Source organism: Oreochromis aureus, linkage group 22 (genome assembly GCF_013358895.1).
Source record: "Oreochromis aureus strain Israel breed Guangdong linkage group 22, ZZ_aureus, whole genome shotgun sequence".
NCBI classification, from domain to species: Eukaryota; Metazoa; Chordata; class Actinopteri; order Cichliformes; family Cichlidae; genus Oreochromis; species Oreochromis aureus.
The window spans coordinates 30,328,002-30,346,767 of record NC_052962.1 but is presented as its reverse complement, the minus strand read 5'-3'; the positions used below and the strand labels follow the sequence as shown (position 1 = coordinate 30,346,767).

Here is an 18,766-nt window from a genome sequence, read left to right as displayed (position 1 = left end):
TAATATATTTAGCAGCTCTTTAGACGATGACGCCCTCTTAAACAGAGATTTGAAGATGTTTTAAGATGTTGACCCTTAATGATAAATGTTTTTAAAATACTGGAAGACTCGTGACCAGCTGTTGCCACATTATGCTGCAAAGCAAAGCTAAAGAGACAAAGAGATTTTTGTGTTGACGATTTTGCCCAAATCCCTTTCTTTGGCATTCTGAAACTTTAAATGTCAGCTCGTGTATTATTATTATGATTGCACAGAACAATCAGAATAATAATCAGAATAGTGTAAATAGATGGGTGAAGCCAGGAGCTATGCAAGCCCTGCTTATAAACCAACAGATGATCATTTTCACTTTAGAGAATTAAACTGCAGCTCACACGGCCGTCAGATGTATCCGACACAAATGGTGACCAACCTGTTCAATAAAAGTTAAATGAGTGCCTCTGAAGACACAACAAACTGAGCCCGCCTGCTCACCTGTCTTGCAGCAGGGCAGTGAAACTAAAAATTTCTTCTCCAGCTTGAAAACGAACTCACTGGCAGTCACAGAGCTACTTTGGCCAATCACAGCCAGACACAGTGCAGCTGGAGGAGGATCCATAACAAACACAGCCATCTGCCATACGGAGCTTAACTGTGACATCTAGTGGTCTGGTAGGGCAACTACAACCAGGACTCACTAGTGCAAATGAGAAATTCTAATGATTAGTTTTAAGATCATTTTCTGTTGATAACTGCTTAAGAGATGTTTTTGGATGTTTCTACAATCCCAGTACAACAGATATGAGAAAACAAGTTAAAAAAAACTCTTATCTCCATCTCAGAGAAGAAGGACTGACAAAGGGCTCATGTGGACATTCAAGACAACAAAAAGGAAGCCACACATTAGCGTATAAACACTGAGAAGACATGACTAAAGCTGGACAGTTGGTTGAGTTGAGATAAAACAGATCGAGGCTCATGTGTATCTTCATGTGCTAGTAAAGTAACTTAAATAGCTAACCACAGTTCTGACCCAAATGAAAAATGATAGCCCAGTGAGAGCTCCTATAATTAGCCGATGTGCTGAGTCACTCATTTGCACACGTCCTGGTCTCAAAGACCTGCAGGGCTTCTTTCCAAAAACGACTTCTTCATCTTCATCACTATCATCATCAGTCCAAAACGACCAGTGGAAATAATGTAAACGTTACACATTTCCCTTCTGTGGACCACACTTCTTTCATTTTCTGTTTTCATGTTGTTATGATGAGTGGCTCGTTAAAAATCCGTCTCAGTCATTGCATAAAGATATTTTTTGTAACTGTTGTACATTATGATCTGATTTTGGCTTTAATTGAGCCTAAGGACTGAGCAACATTAGGCTAAACTCCCTACCTACTCTGTCACTGTTTAACAGCTGCCATGATTAACACTCCTCTGCAGTAAATGCCTGTTTTGATGCAAACTCAGTTCATCCACTATCTGAAACAAAGAGAATTAGACCCTCCCCCTTTAAGGCTACTTCTTCTGATTGGCTGCTCCTCACAAACAGAAGGTTTGAGCAGCAGGCTTCTATGCTCACATCTAGAACTGCATCCCTAAAATGGTCATGTTATACCTGCTCTCAGTGACATCACATGGAGCCAACAGTAGGAAAAAAAAAAAACTCCCCAAAAAACAGCTCTATGAAGACAGAAAATAACGCAAAGTAAAACAGGCCCATTTTAATGTGCTTTCATTTCGTCCCATGTCTGCTTTTGTTATGATAGTTTATATAATATAGTAACCTTGAAATGTCTTGGTCTGGTTGATTAATCTCAAAAAACGTTAAATTAAAATAAAGTATCTGCACTACTACGAAACAACAGCAGATTTAAAAAAAACATTTCATTATTAAACAACCTGAAAAAGCCGTTTTATTTAATGTGACCTTGTGGTGACACTTTCTGTTTACTTGACAAGCACTAAATCAAGTCCAGCTAGACCGAGTCCAGCAGCAGACCCATGTGACTGGAGTTTCCCACTCCAGCTCTAAAAACTGTCCTCATCTAGTGAACTCGCTGAACTCCTGAAACTCAAACTATCTGCTGTTCTGAGCCAATTCCCTCCTTCCCACTGATTCATTTTTAGCACTCGTTCATTTCTTCCGTCCGGAGCTCCTGCAGGCCGCTTCACATCCCCGTCCCGTCCTCCAACACTCTTTCACCCTTCATCTCTTTACCAAACTCACAGATGTCCTGCTGAGTCATGCAGGGGTGTCATGCATTGCTGTTTCTATGGCAACCAGCTGGCAGTGTCACCCAGCTGAGGGTCATATGACAGCACAACCTAGTGGCCAACTGAGACAACTGCAGCTTCTCCTTTCTGTTCAGTATTAAATAGGACAAAAGCAAAGACTTGAGCCCACGCCATGAAAATAAGAAACAGGGACACGGAAAAGGTTTTGATCGATTTCAAAAGTCTTGCTTTGGTTTCTAGCTTTGTTGTCACGCATGACTCGGGCTCAGCGGTAAAAGGCAGCCCACAGTAATGATTTAATAGAGAACAACGCTGTCTGCAGGCAAAACTGGTGCAGAAACATTTGGTGGAAATGATTCTACGTCAGGACCCCGAGAGCCGACTGTCTAGACTAAACAAGCTGTCCTTGAGACAACATTCAGTCCCGAGTTGCACACTGTTGAGCTCTGCCGTCCAAACTTTAGACATTTATATTCACTTTGAATGTTTTTGATAGCAATGCAAAGAATGTCTAGCAATCTTAGCCAAAACTGTTTCAGTGTAAAACATCTGTGATTTGAACAAACCCCTGAAACTAAATATATCATTAGCTAATAACATCAACTCCTGATCCAACAACAGAGAAAAGGGCACACGTTGCGATTTATTTATGGCTTCTTCTCACACAGTAACTCGTGGTCTAACTTTGAAGCTGCCTTTGACATAATATTACAGATAGCAAAGGATAAGGGCTCTGATGGAACCTTAACATGTTGCTTTGTGTGCTCCAAAGTAAAACCTTATGTTGGGTTTAAGATGCAGTACTCCAGCAAGGCCCGGCTCAGAGGTGAGATATAGTCAGGGCAATGACAGCAGTTATACATAAGCCTGAGTGCCTTAGTGCACCTGGTCTTGTTCAGATTGCGGCAAAACAATATAAGGTATATGAATCTGCTCGATGATTACTGAGGCACTGAAGAAAACTAGAATGCATTTAATACCCAGAATGCATCTTGATCAGATTCCACAGCAGACCATGAATACACACATGCACCAACTTTGTTTTAACCACTCAAACGATTCTTCAGTTTCATAACTACAAATTGGTTTGCCAGGATGCAAATGTCCAGCCAAGCTCAACATGGCAGCAATAAGTAAGTAAGTAAAATTTTATTTATATAGCACCTTTCAAGATAAAAATCACAAAGTGCTTCACAGAAGCTAAAACCTAAAAATAAAAATCAACCAAAAGCAAGTTTAAAAAGATGAGTAAATAAAAGTCTAATCCTGACTCAGAGTAATGCCGATATTTGTTTTCCTTTAAATCAATTCAAACCCCAGTTAGCAGTAATGATGCAAACCATAACTTGGTTATTACGTAATTAATTAGTGGTATTATATCATTATAAAGCCTTCCGGCCCATTATGTCCCTCTAATGCTGAATTTAAGGACTTTGCAGATGCTGGTTTGACCACATCAAATCAGAGGAGAACACAGAGCGCCAGAAACCGAGATGCCAAGTGAAGGACACAGACCTGGAAGTGAAGGATGATGGTCCAGATGAGTCCTAATGTCAGTTTGGGGTTCCCATCGGTGATGTCATCGTTCCTGATATTCACAAGTTTGACCTAGAAAACAGACCAGAGTATTTGTTTCTGACACAAATGCACCTGATTGGAATCAAGACGAGAGAAAACATAACTTATTCTTTTTTCCTTGCAACTATTGAGAACAGTCTCCGCTTCACCTGTCATGCTCATTAATTGTACAAAGCTCTCTGAGACCTTATTAAATCATGTAGCTCCGCCTAAGCTCAGCTAGCCGGGCTGTATAATTAGACCTGCAATGAAACTAAGAAGAAAAGGTCAGTCCTCCTCTCTCTGGGGAATGAGATGGAGACAAGGGAGGCGGTTTAAGAAAGATGGGGACTGTTCAGATAAGGAGGAGGAAGAGCTGCAGTTTGGCAGCAAAACAGTGAGAGATTAATTTAAGGCAGCAAGAGAGGGAGGAAGGAAACAATGGAAGAGATGAGAGCAGAGAGGAGCAGATAAAAAAAGCTGATGCTGTGCGATAAAAGACAGCACGAGGAGGAGACATGGCACTGCAGGTTAACCATTTTCACTTCAAGCCTGCGCTGCCACATAAATTAAAACACCTTTGAACTTCATTGTTAATGACACTTTACATACCGAGCCAGTAAACCACTTCCTCTGATTCTGAAATATTTTACCTTTGTATACATTATTATTGAAATATATGGCATTAAAAGTGACATTAAAACCAGCAGCTGTCCCACTTGTGTCCCCCGAGAGCTTAATGTGTAACACATTAGCTAACCATGTTACTGCATAGACACATGAGCACAGTGGAGATTCATGATCGTGTTAGCTGTGGGGTGAGGAAATGATCTTTTGAATCATTATCTCAGTGAAAGCAAAGACAATTGCATGTTTTTCATGCACTGCAAGTTAGCATGGCATTTGTTCAGTACTCTCGTGGGATGAGACGGTCACTGTGTCGTTTCCTTGAGCTGCTAATGAAGATGTAACGTGGAGAAATTTGTGCATAAATAGCGGAAGAATAACTTGTGAGGGAAAAACAATTATTCAAAATTCAAAATAACCTTCCAGTGGTTTCTTAAGATTGCTGTCGTGCTGTAGAATGTACTAATGTTAAGTTTTGCAAAAAAGAGACCATTTGAAGCATATTTGAAGCTACTTTCAGCCGCTAACCCTAAAAGAAGACGCGTGTCTCTTCCTGGAATTGAACACTACTTTTTTCCCCTGATCAGCTGTTATATAGAAATGAATTTACTCATGTGCTCAAATTAAGGACAGTCCTGTTTTATCAAAGGGTTATCAACCCAATAATAAAAATATTTATCATTCAGAAGGGTGATAAAGACAGATGCTGTGTGTGTCTCCACATGTGAGCTTACCTGTCTCTGTTTGAGGAAGTCCAGCGCTATTTGGACATTCTGTAGTCGATGAAATCTCATTCGGCCCTTTTCTCTGGGCTGCAACAAGAGAGCAGAGATGAGAATCATAAAGGTGGTGAAACAGGAAATTAAATTCAGTGTTTTTCAAGACAGAGAAAACACAAAGGAGGCAGCAGTGAGTGCAAATAAAGCCGATCTCAATCAACAGTGCAGTGAGGTCAAAACTCAGAGCAGTTTTATTGACGTGAAATGATCCTTTGGAGGGCGCTGTCTTCAACAGGAGCCGTTGAAGACATGCCAACATTGTGGAGGCTCAAACCATGCTGGTTTAGCACGAAAAATGCAGACTTCACATCAGACCGTCTTTTCTTTAATCGTAAACAGATTTTCACAAACAAACATCCAAGTTGAATTTCAGATGGAGAAAAGACGGAGTTTAGGAGAAAGAAAGACAGAAAATCACACACACACACACACACACACACACACACACACACTGGCTGTAAGGAGTAGATGACTAAAGTGCAGGATGCAGATATGGGTTCACACCGTGCTGGTAAAGAGAAGGTACACTCAGGATTAGTCATTACAGACTGAAAGGAGAGGAGAGAGTTTTTTCTGCTTTATTCATTACTGTGTTTGTAATATTTAACTGACATTTAATAAATCTTCCATTTTACCTTTTTTCCACCCGTGGTCTGTACAAAGCTACATTTTTAATGTATGTAAATTTCAGTCAGAATTAAACAGGGATGCACTTATTTACTGGCCAGTACAAAGACATCGTGAAGAAGAATAGAAATAAAATAAATCAACTGCTAATGGAAAATTTATAATGGGCCCAGAATTTAACACCATTTGCCCAATGAGAAAGAAATACTTTTAATTGGCTTATAATTATTCACAATTTGTGTGACATTTGAGTTCCTGGACTCAGTTTTGATCATTTTCATCTTTACTCTTTAGAGGAAACATATTTGCTTTATAAATTAAATAGAAGTAATAAATATTTGTGTTATATCACAGACTGTACATAAAAGATGGATGCAGTTTTTTTAAACTAGGTATCATATGCAGTGTGCATCTCACAGAGAAACTGCTTACAAAATGACTTCTTAATCATGAGGCAGCCACGCTCTACACCATACTCCTTTTTATCTTCTATTTTACTCTCAGTCGGACCATAATTTAGAAAATTATCATCATTTTGTCTTCAGTAAGATTTAAAACAATCGACTGACATCATAAACTAACCAGGAAACTGTTTACAGTGCCCATAAATCCAATGAGAAGTAGGCTAACCTTCCCATAGACTTCAACACAATCTGACTTCTTTTTGCTCTCAGAGTCGCCGCCACCTGCTGGCCATTACAAAGAATGCAGGTACAGGCACTTCTGCATACGCTACATTTTGCTGTGACATGCAAAATAGCAGCTATCTGTTGAGTGAAAACACACTTTAATAACTCTGTTTTTAAAAGTTTATGATATTTAGTTTTGTATTTATTTATATATTCATCAATCTAACAGTCAAAGAGAAGAAAGTGGAAAATTTAACTAGGAGTATCGATGCTGTCACCCAACAGAAATGACGACGCCCTGTAGTGACACAGTAACGCAGCACTGACTCGTGCCATGTACAGCCCGGTTTTGTAGGTCAAAAGTCAGTGGCACAGCACTCTCATGCAGCCTCACAGCTCCGCCTATGGGGGCAGAGGGTGAAGCTGAAGGGGTCAAAGGTCAGGAGTGAGAGTGTGAATGGTGGCGGGTGGAGGGGCAGAGGGCTTCGAGTTTGAACATACTCCCTGAGCTCCTTCCTCCTCCTCATCCTCCCCTCTGAGCGAGATGAGAGGGGGGGCCCGCGAGGCGTATGCCCTTTTCAATGGAGGGCCGCTCTTCTGTTGCTATGGTAACAGAAGGGTGGAAATGCACAAGAAGAGGAAAGGGGAAAAAAAAAAAACAGAGAGGAAGAAGAGATGCAGGATGAGAACGGCTGAATAACAGAACAGAATGAGGATGAAACATAAAAGCTCAGTAACTGTAAATTGAAGCCCAAAAGGATCACTCGGGATAAACAGACAATTCAAATCAGCTGGGCACATCCGTCTGCTGATAGGCCCACGTCCATCTACTGAAACCTACAAAACAAACTCTGTGGCAGGACTGTTTAGTCAATGACTCTTTACACTGTCATGCATGAACCTCAAATAGTTGCAGCACACCACGTGAAACCCTTGTGTTAACCTTTGGTGGTTTAACACGGACGCCAGGACACAGTGACAGCTGTGGTTTGGTGTGATGCCACGAACAACTAAGCTCTCTCCAAACCAAAGGTTAAGAGATGAAACAGGCTAAAGCTTTTCAGCTAGGAGGAACAAAGCAGTGCACTTCATCCTGGAAAGTTCACCTCTAAATGTACACGGGCAGAAATTTCTGGATATGGAAAAACAGCTAGGCCTGCATACAAATAGTCTGGTATTAAATATTTGTTTGTTTCATATGCATTTGATTTGGATAGCCTACTTGTTGAACATCCCTCTCTATCACAGCAGTGATTATTATGCTTCAGTTCACCTCAGTGTTGCTAACTTTAGCCTCTTTTTACACCTCTAACAGATTTTCATTAAATAAGGGCTAGTAAAGAAGCTATGGACAGTGTCCCCCTGTGTTACATCTTGCTTTACAGGCACAGGAACAGCTCTCTCTTGCTGTTGTGTTTACTGGGCAAGGCATTGGAAAGTGTGAGGGGAAAAAAGTAAGACCTGCTTCTGCTTCCAACTTTCTCTATAAGAAATTATTTTACAGGTAAATGCCGAAGTTATGCTGAAGCTCAATTAGGAAATTAGACAACTTAATGCCTCCACAGCAGCTCTGAAGCTCAAAAAAAGGACAGTGGGTAAAGCTCTAATCAGTGAGACTCTACAACAGTGAGGAAATGGTGATGGCCTCATCATAGTTTGTCCTCTTCGCTATGAAACACTTATTTTGTCTGACTGTTGCTCTGTCAGTCTCCCTCAATCACATCTGATGTCCTGAAAGTGATGTTGTCAGGTGACACTGTCCCCTGTGTGCATGTGCTCCTGCAGACCTGAGTCAGCAGTCCATTTACATCAATCTACCTGTCAGCAACTACACCATTCAGAGACTGACTCGTAAATAATTACATCATCATCAAAAACACGTCTGAAAAGGAGGGAAACTGAGGACAACGTCCCGACATCATTGTCCCAAAACTGCCCAAGAAGTCATGTGTGAAACTGGTTTACATAACAGTCCCTGGATTTGTATGCTTGGAATAGCAACGACAGCGCGTGCGTGATGGAAAATATCACAGTGATACAAGATGAATGTGTGTGTCAGAGATAAAAATCCCTTACCAGGGTGACTCCAGAGAGGACTTCCAGCAAGGAAATCAGGTTGTGTCCATCTCTCAGGTCCTCATACAGATCTGTGATGTGCTTCCTCACCTAAGAGAAAGGCAGGGATGTAAAGGAAGAAAAGAGGGAGCAGGGACAGACAGGAAATGAACAGGGAGGAGGAAGAAAAGGGAGAAAGAAAAAAAAGTTAATTTTACACTGCAATCATCCCTCTGTTGACTCAACACTGTTGACATCTGTCAGGCCGATTGCCCCACAGCTGACAGGCCTGGTGACAGCGGTTGCCTGGCCAACAGAGATGAAGCACCAGCTGTGCCCTCTTGTCTCCGTTGCCATGACGTTGCCTTGAAATAAACCAGGGTGGCAGCGGGTCGTCACTGCTGGCGGTCGCTGACACAGTGACTCAGCAGGCTGGCCGAGCAGAGCGAGCAGCATCAGTGGCGGTTTTGTGTGAAAGCGGGACACTCAGTGGGACGGATGGACGGACAAACAGAGACTGTTTAAGGCTCAGCAGAGACGGAAAACTGGATCAAGCAGTGAAGAGTGAGCAAAGCTTTACGGGAAAGAGGAAAAAAGAGACTAATAGGACAGCTGAATGCTGAAACCTCCGAGGCAGAAAAAAAATTCAGTGCAGGAGTTTTACAAAAACAGGTGTCCGGTTCCTCTAGAGGCTCAAATCCCCACAGATACCCACGTTAAAGCTGAACGGCATTAAAAAGCAGCATTAAAAAACACTGTGATTGCTAATATGCTAATGCTGAAGCTTTAAAATGTGGATCCCAAAATTAACAGGTGATGTCATAAGGCATCCATCTTTCATATACAGTTTATTAGCTGCACACAGTCTCTATTAAATTGGTTAAAAGTGTTTTACTTACAGTCCCATCTGCCACTGATAAACTCTGTAATGATGTAACAATTTACAGTGTAAACTGTCAACATGGAATGAAAGCTACATATTTGCTTTGATGCTTCTGTTTCTAAAAGACAGACAAGTGGAAACTTTGTCTCTCACCTGTGAAACATTAATTAAGGCATCCTGCCCTGCACATTAGAATTTACCGAGCAGACCGAGTTAAACAATAAGAATGAAAATGTATTCAAATATTTCAAAACAATACATAAAACCTACTCTACATGAACTAACCATGTCTAAAACTAGGTATTTTCCCCAGAATAGACCTCATTTCTGATTCTCCAGTTTGAAATAAAGGCACTAGACAGCCTCTTAAAAGGCACAGCCAAACAAGAAAAAAAGCTTTTCTTTTGTAAATAAAACATTTCAGTGGGAGCGTTCTTCAACAGAAAGCAGAGCGAGGAAAGAGAGAAAAACTGGCAGACGACAAAGGTCGACCAAAGTGCTTCAAAAATGCAGACCCGCTTATGTAAGCAAGGACAAACGTCCACCTGCATTAGAGGGATTTTTACTGCTTCACGCAGCACCAGCAGGAACTCGGGTTTGCTGCATTCCTGGAAAATGCACTGCCATGTTTTTCCAGAAGAGGGCAAGACAGGCACAAGAGTAGGCTGCCGGAACATGACTGCGGACTCTCCGAATCAGGTACAAATAATAAAGATATAATCTAAAATAAATAATATCACCCTTAAGTTAAGTTATGTAATGATACTCTGCATTATCACCCATTCTTGTTAAAGATGAGATGCCCCGAGGGCTTCAGTTTTAATCAGTAGTCACAGAAGTAGCAGCACTCCACCCTTTGTCCTCAATAACCTCTCCTCCTAAACCTCATTTCACTGTCTATTTTTCTCTTCCTCGCTCATCTGTGTCACTTCCTCACCCTCCTCTCGCTGCCTCCGCGTCTCTGTGGAAGGGTGACACGAGCTGCTTCGGAGGCACGCTGATGTAACGAGTGTTAATTAGATGACAGGAAGAAATGGTGTATCCACCAGTGCCTGGAAATGAGGTGCAGTTTATTGTCTAATAGTGCCCGAGTGTGTCACAGCCCCAACATGGCACACAGTTTATAGCCCTCATCCTCAGTTTACTGTAAGCTCTGCATGTCACTGGCAATAAACCATCATCCTAATACCTTCAGTCACTTTCAGTAATTCAGATGGACATGTTAGCTGCTGCTGACTAACGCAGCAACACTGCATTTTCTGCAATAACTTCACCTTCTTCAGCAGCTTTTAGACTATAAATAACTAAAATCTGTATCTGAAATGAACTTCTGCTCAGAAAGGACTGTTATTTTGGGTGCATCGAGTTTGAGCTTAACACTGAATTTAACTGCCTTTTGTATATTATAATACAGTAGTGCATGAACCAAATCTTGGCTAACAAAGTTTAAATTCAGCTCCATGTGCCCCTCTTTGTCAGGGGAAACCAAGACATTATTTGAGTTCAGCTCCAGGAGTAATTCCAGGTGCTATTAACCCTATGAGGTCAGAAAATGTTTTAAAACAAAGTCTTGGCAATTAGTGGATCACAAACTGAACATTCAGCCTGACTTTTTGGGCTAAAATGTAAAACTATTCACATTGTTGGGGTTACTTCTCATTGAAAATGAAATTAGCTACTAAAAGATCCAACAAAGCTCAGTGTTGTGCTACTGTCACTGAATTTAAAACTACCGTTTAAACCCAAATGGATCTGTTGATTAGCTGTTTTAAGGGACGCCGCTCCCTCAGCCAGCTGTGCCTGATGTGCAGTGACAGCAGATGCTTCTGGCACTAAAGCATACTGTCATATAGAGCCAATGTTAAAAAACCCCAGGCTGCCTGACAGCACCTGGAGCTTCTGGCACAGTGAACACAAATGTAGGTCACACTGATTTTGGACAAAAATACAACACCTATCAGTTCAAACAGCATTTTGTCACATTTGGATACATTCAGTTTGACAGCTATAGTAAGACGACAGAAAGGATGATTGAAATTATTTGATGCCAGTTATAAACGTGTTTCGTGGACTGACATGCTGTTTAATGTGATAGGACTTGCATGATCAGCCAAAACAAACAAAATCTGTGTGTTGCCACACAAGGGTCACAGAAATGGATAACCTGTGCTATAAGATAGCAGTTCAGTCTTTGCCTTGGGCGCAGTATGAGATCATTTCAGTGTTTTCTTCAAGCTCAGAAGGAGATTTGAGTGGGTGACGACACACTGCACTAAGCAATGAGTGATGAGCCCAAAGTTTTTTTGAGAGAAGCATAAACATTTTTCTGTTTTACCATTCTTAAACAAAAAAGCTTGCTGCTATGTTTGAGTCCATGAAACACAACATCTGTCGCCTCAGGACCTCATATTTAAACTTTTTAAGTAAACTACACATTTTTAAGTCCTCTTCTCAACCTTTCAACCCTAGTAACAGATAAACAACTTTTTATCTGTTCTTCTAAAACATGTGTCTTGAAATTGTACTTTAGCTCAGGAGTTAGAGGGTTGGTAGTTTGACCCCTGCTCCTCCAATCGGCATGCTTAAGTGTTTTTTTTCTGCAAGACACCAAAACACAAGTGTATGATTGGTAAATTAAAAGTTGTAAAATAAAGCTCTATTTTCACTCTGAGTGCACATTAAGACTAGAAAAGCACCAAATACCAGTCAATTACCAGTTTCAGCCAAACTCTTTATATATTTGGAAGTATGAAATGACACTTTCTCTGACGGCAGCTTCTTGGGTAGTTTTTTCTGATGTTATAGCTGATTTAAGTTTCCCTTAACATGGACAGGAGACAGACTGCATGTGGTAACCGTGTTGTTGGTGCTACAGCTAACAGTTCATCTCAGTGGAAAAACAAACTCCTGACTTCTTAATCCACAGTTGCCATATTTGTCTTCACTGTGTCAATAAACTGCTGGGTCAAAGTGTTTCACTGCATGCCAGCAGGTAGCCTGGAGGACAGTGTTTACATTGGCCCCTGTGTGCACTGTATACACCAGAATACCTGAGCACACCTGAGCAGCCAGAAATAAACTAGACTTGGCGCACATACAAAGACACCAACAGCAAACAGGAAGCGAGGAGCCATTATGCTACCTAACGTCCCTTTATCTTTTCTTTAACGGGCTCTCTGTTTTTATCTCCCGAGTTTAGTTTTGATTCTGCCTTCCGTTCTTCATCTTTTGTCTCGCTCAGCCTTGTTTTCTCTGCATGTCTCCCAGCTGACAGGGCGGAGGTTTGTAGGTTTAACAGTGCTGGCTGAGAGTCGATATATGACGCAAAGCACACAGCTATTTCCCACTTATGTCTATTCAAGTGCACAGTGTTGTTGCCCAATACATTTTCTTAGGTCTTACGTCCTTATGGGTAAGTTTTGATTGAACAAAATTCACCAAAACAACAAGTCAGAACTCACTTTACTAATACAACTCAAAATAAACAGTTCAATGTAATGGCTCGTACTGTGCAAGCTTCAGTTTTTCCCCTGTCAAAGTTTTATTTGCAGTATACAAAAATACACATTTCAACTGATTAATCGGTCATTATGTGTTTTGATCAATTAGAAAACACTGTAGCCTCAAAATAATGTCACTGACAAATTGCAAACAGCCTAAATAAATGTAATTTTTACTGTCACAGAGAACAGAGATGCTGCAACTCATTATCAATTCTGCCTAAAGGCCCGACATAAAATTTCAGCTTATTTTGAAACCAAAACTGTTGTGCAGACACCATCACTGATTAAAATGATCCGATAAGATTCAAGAAAATGTGACAGACCGGATCATCACTCAACTAAAACCGGCTCATTCACATTGGCAGTTTAATACTCTGTGACGTTATTGCCCTTTCATTGGTTGTAAAGTAACTGATTAATTCAACATTCGAATAACACTTTGAACTTGTATGGCTGCACAGATGATGTGACCTCCCGTTAGAAAATATAAGCTGAATTCCCAGCTCTAAAAAAAGAGAAGAAAAAAAATCATTAACATCTCTCGCTGCCGCTCTCTCTCTTCATCTCTGACCTACATTCACAGTCGGCGTTGGCCTGGCAGCGCCAGCTGATACAGAGTTACATTTTCAGGCTGGGCAGATCTGACGACAGTTGCTCCAGAGTTATGGGGTCAGACAGACGTTTCCCTGCCCGGGTCATGTGACAGAAATGCTCTGCATTCTCCTTACAGCCTGTGTGACACATGGCATACATACTGTACTTTATGGATGTGACAGAAACCGTGTGAATGAACGCTGATGTGACGCTATGCAGACAGAACGGACAGCTGTTTGTGGCCTATAGAAAGAGATATATACACTAAATATATATATTTAAGCGACAAATGTTTTACGTTCAGCTTAATTTCATATTTGAGCATGACTGAAGACATGCAGGCATCTAATCATGGAGGATTTAGTCTCCAGGGTGTTATGGCACCTTGGTTCGTGCATTGTAAAAGAAGAACAGTGAATATCATTTACATAAATATTGGCTCTTACAGCTGCTCATTCACATTTATTAAAATGGGATGTTTCTTTTCTAATGCCCTAAAAATCAACAAACATATTCAAAAACCTACCCATAAATAATTAAATATCTGCCTTCCTCTAAGCATTTGTAAATACACAAATGTTCAAATATTCATTTAGGACTCTTGTTTAGTTCATTCTCAACTGTGTTTTCTCTGCTAAACATTAGGGAGGGAAGGCATTTAAGAAGCTGTAGCTTCAGAGCCGCTAACGGTGATAAAACACGGGCTAAACGATGCAGACAGATGCTCATCCATCGATGGAGCAGTGCCGCTCGTACGCAGTCACATTAACGCTGATCATTACACACCGGCCTGATGCAACAACATTGACAGCTCAGATAAAAGGATGGAAAAGAAAGGGACCAGCAGGAAGTCGTAGTAGAAAAAATATATATTGTTAGTTTTATGCCAGAAGACAGGAGACATGAGAACGAGACGAAGAGCTGCAGGACAATTTCAGAAGGAGTAAATCAGGCGGAACATCTAGAGGAGCTTTTTCTGAAGCTATTACTCTGCTCCCGCTGGACTGAAGATGTACAGTCCAGCTGCTTTATGACCCGAGACTGCTCACTTCATTGATTATCAAATAAATGTTGTCTGAGATGGTACACGGGGTCAGAGTGTGGAGCACTAATTTCATACACTACACAAACCAGCATTGAAACATGATTGATGTAAGTTGTTACAATTTATAGTGTGATTTCTATTGAAGATCTTTCTCAGAACTATTATCATTCATTCTAAAATAACCTGGAAATCCCAGATGAGCAATCCCAGCAGTACAAGTCAGTGATACATACCTTGATGAGATGTTTGTTGACCCATTTTGTGAAGGTTTTCTTCTGCACCCTGTCCCGCTCATCTGAACAAAGAGAAATAAAAGGAGAGAAAGAGAGAGAGGTTAATTACATAATCCAAATCCTGCAAAGATGCTGCAGCCACTGCGATTATTTAGTGCATTACGTAGATGAAGAGGTCACACCGAGGGACAGTGTTTGTGTCTGCAGTGATTATGATGGGTTTTATACAAAAAACTAAAGTCTTCTGTTAAACGACTGAATAATTTAATTCAATCTGAATTTTGTTAATGGGATGACAAGAAGGTGCGGCTCAAACCTCCCACAGTCAAACTTGTAGTGGTTTTTGGTTACACACACTCATTTTATAAAGCTGCTCGTGGAACCAAACAGGATAAAAAGACTCAGTCTTCAAGTTCATGGAGAACAGCTGGAGGTCCTGTTGATAAGATCCTCGTTAAACGTCCACAAACATGATTGCAACATCTTTACTGCATATTTTATCTGGGTGACATCACCCTTAATAAAATAAGATGTTTTCCTGATGCTCAAAAAGCATTTCACTTTTATGCCCCACTTGTTATTTTTGAGTGCAAACTTTACTCTTTATGCTTCCTTCTCTCTTTGTTACATTTCTGCAGAGGTTTTTCCCTCTCGCTGATTCAGTCTCTTTCTGTGTGACCTGCAGCCAGGCACAGCTCCAGGCTGCGTCCTCCCCAGGCCAGAGGAGTGAGGCAGCCAGGCTAGGAATAGAGCCTGATGCTGACCCACAAGTCATTATCTCCTCACCGCAACCACAGCCTCCTGGTCTTTATACAGACTCGCGGAGCCTCTTCAGCTTTCCTCTGTTCATATCAGCCTGTCTGGGAGGAAACACAGACCCTTCCCGCCTTTCAGTTAAATATCGGACTTCCTGATGGAAAAACAGCACCACATCCTTTCAGTTACTGCCTCTTCACATGGGTTTGGACACATGTGAATGTAGAATTTAAAAAGCCATTATAATTCTGGTCAAAGTTAAAAGTAGAAAGTAGTTTCAAGTTTTAAAATATTAAAAATTGGCATCGCTGACAAACGGATATTTCTGTGTTAATCATCTTTTTCTTTCTTTCCTTTTTATTTATTAATACATTTTTAACATCTTTCTTGCACCCCACTCTTCCCTTTTTAAAAAAACCAAACATTTCATAAGTTTCTGCTCGGTAAATACTGGTTGATTACGTCGCGCCTTATTCCACGCCAGCAATCAGATTCAACTGCTGCCATGGTTACACGGTAGCAGCCTGTAGGTGCTACGCAGAGCTTTCCAGAAGCCGTGTAGCATCACCTGCGGTCAGTGTCAAAGTATGTGGAAAAACCAGTAATGTGGGCTATTTTTTTTCATGGTTGCCATTGATGGTCCTCCAGATTTGAGATCTCATCAGATCTCAAAATAATACAAGCCACAAAATGTGAAGAACTTTGTAGTGAAAGCGAAAACAACAATCTTTTTACAGATATCACTGGCGACACTTCTCATGTGTGGTTAAACCTCTTTGGGCTTGCGTAAGAAAGAGCATCTGGCATAAAAAATAACAAAAAAAGAAAAACCTGCCAAATCAGACAAGAGGAGCTAACTGCTGATCACACACTGATAATGGAGGAGCCTAAAGTAGCTTTTTGCACACCAATCGGCATTCTGCACACTGTCATCACTGTTTGGGTTCACACTGTTGGTTTTTGGAAACTCTCTTTAGCATCTGTGTTGGCTGAATTCACACAATCTGACTCTGTAAGTAGGAAGAGATACAAACACTGGACCATAAAGCCCACATTACCCACAACAGAAATGGCTGCCTACAATGATAAGGTCACTCAAGTAGCGTATGAACAGATTATTACTAAAGACAGAAAGCTGGTTTAGTACAAGTGATTCTTGTACATGCAGGAGTTGATACTTGCAAAGCTGTATTGATGTATATGTACTGTAGGTATATATGCATAGGTTAGTATGCGCGTTCAGTGCTTCTGAAAGTTAAATCTTTGTGGGTTTATCAAGTATAAGATTCCCACGTTACCATTCCCATCTGTGGACATCACAACTGTCTTTTTGTATGACACTGGTCTGTATACATATTTTTCTTTGTTTTTCTGTTTTGTATGACAGTTTTGGTAGTTGGAAATCCATTCATGGAAAGACTGGATGAGACCAGAGGGATGAAGCTAATCTACCAACAAATTAGGAAATAAGTAGAAATAAGTAAAAAAAAATGCTTACATTCATTTTAAATATTATACTTTCTATTTTTACTTATATGAGGACAAATTAGAGCTGAAGAGGTTTTTGTCCCTCCATTATATTGAATGGATTTGCATCAGCCAATCAGAAAAAAGGTTGCTCCAGGTACCTCACTTCTTCATCTGTTGTTTACGTGCTGCCACCATGCCAGAGCGCAGCCATGGGGAAAGAGTATCACTTCCCTCTTTAAGCATCTTGTTATCTCTCCGTCTGACACCCACACCTATGCGAACACACACTCAGTGACACACACACCCTCTCAGACCTCCACAATGCTGCTGAACAGCTCAGACACCTCCAGCTGTCGGGATTTCAGAAAGAGAAAGTCTGATTTAGGTTCAAACATCTCAACTGAATAAAAGTCAAAGATACCCTAAACCCTGAAAAACACACCCACCCAGACTCTCACACAGAGTGACCCCTCTAAGGAGTTTACACAGACGGAAGAGCCTCTCAGCAAAGAGCACAAATTTCAACATCTCTTGCAAAATAGTTTCACCACTGCCACACGCCTTGATTCCCAAACCTGCCCGGGTAGTCCGGCTTGTTAACCCAGAGGAAAAACTTAGGTTACAAACCTAAAGTCCTTAATGATCGTTTAATGATTCATCAGGTTCATCCAGGTGTGGCAGCTGGGGTTAGTAATCCCAGATATGTGGGTTATAAGATTTAAAAACCAGAGACATGTGGAGATGTCTGAGCGGCAGCCACAGAAAGGCAAACACACATCTGTGAGCACATTGTTAAGCCGTACACACCCCCTTCCAGGCTATCTAAAAACAGGACATGCACACACTTAACCCTTTGCGCTCAGACAAACAATGATTAATAGAGACCACCTTCAGCATAACTGCTGTCACCAGCATGTGCACAAATGGGAACTGTTCAAACACACACACACACACACACACACACGTGCTCACAGGAGACTCTCTGCAACATGTAAACATGCACTGCACACACTGTACAGCTTCCCTGTTGACATGTACTGTACACACACAGGTAGGGGCTCACACTGACCTGCACAGCACATGAGCGAGTACAGGTGAGCGTTGAGGTTACACTCATCCCTGTAGTCGGGCCACATGTTCTACTGTTTCACTCCTCCTCCTCTACTCAGACCTTGAATTGATGTCAGTGACGCATAATCCGAGACAGAAGTCAGATAATTATAGCAGTAAGACGTCTTTTTGGTAACAAGCTGTCCCCATGTATCCAAAACTGAAAGCCGTGGCCGACAGGAGCGCACCGGCCGGTACCACCAGTTTCAGTCTCAGCTCTGCTCTCTCCCCCTCTCTGTGGTTCACCCGTTCCCTCTTCCCTTGATCCCTGCGGTGGCTGCCATGTCTCCGGCCTACAGTCACTCTTTCCCAAGCGCAGTTGCTCTCACACACGTGTGTGTCAAAGTCAGCTGGTAGCTCCTCCCCCCGAGTATGAAAAGGACAGCCTCCTTGTTCACTGCCTAATCTCACTTCCTCACTAAGCTACGTCTCTCTCTCTCTCTCTGTGTCACTTATTCTGTAGCTCGCTCGCCCTCTGTTTGCAGGCCACAACAGACGGTGTGTTCTCTGACTGCAGCTGACGGTGGCTATGCAGAGCTGCAGGGGTGCTCTCGTGTTCATCTCCTCTGTTTTCTCTCTTTTATTTCTGCCTTTCCTCTTCAATGCGTACGCAGGAACCTCTCGAGTGAAATCCTGGAGGGACAAATTGTGTTTCTCGTATAGCTGACTCCTTTAAAGGAA

At 41.5% G+C, this 18,766-nt stretch overlaps 1 protein-coding gene across 7 annotated transcripts in view; it reads right to left on the bottom strand.

The window, feature by feature from the left end:
• Nucleotides 1–18,766, bottom strand: part of macf1a (microtubule actin crosslinking factor 1a) — a 238,281-nt gene that overhangs the window by 118,245 nt on the left and 101,270 nt on the right. For 6 of the 7 annotated variants that reach the window (XM_039605406.1, XM_039605412.1, XM_039605413.1 and 3 more), the window contains 4 exons: nucleotides 14,750–14,811; nucleotides 8,513–8,602; nucleotides 5,136–5,213; nucleotides 3,733–3,825 (listed from right to left, as the gene is read on the bottom strand). In XM_039605406.1, the coding sequence (XP_039461340.1) occupies nucleotides 3,733–3,825; nucleotides 5,136–5,213; nucleotides 8,513–8,602; nucleotides 14,750–14,811 (323 nt within the window). Of the gene's footprint in view, nucleotides 1–3,732; nucleotides 3,826–5,135; nucleotides 5,214–8,512; nucleotides 8,603–14,749; nucleotides 14,812–18,044; nucleotides 18,384–18,766 lie in introns of those variants that run through there. The other variant, XM_039605409.1, reaches the window with a different exon arrangement.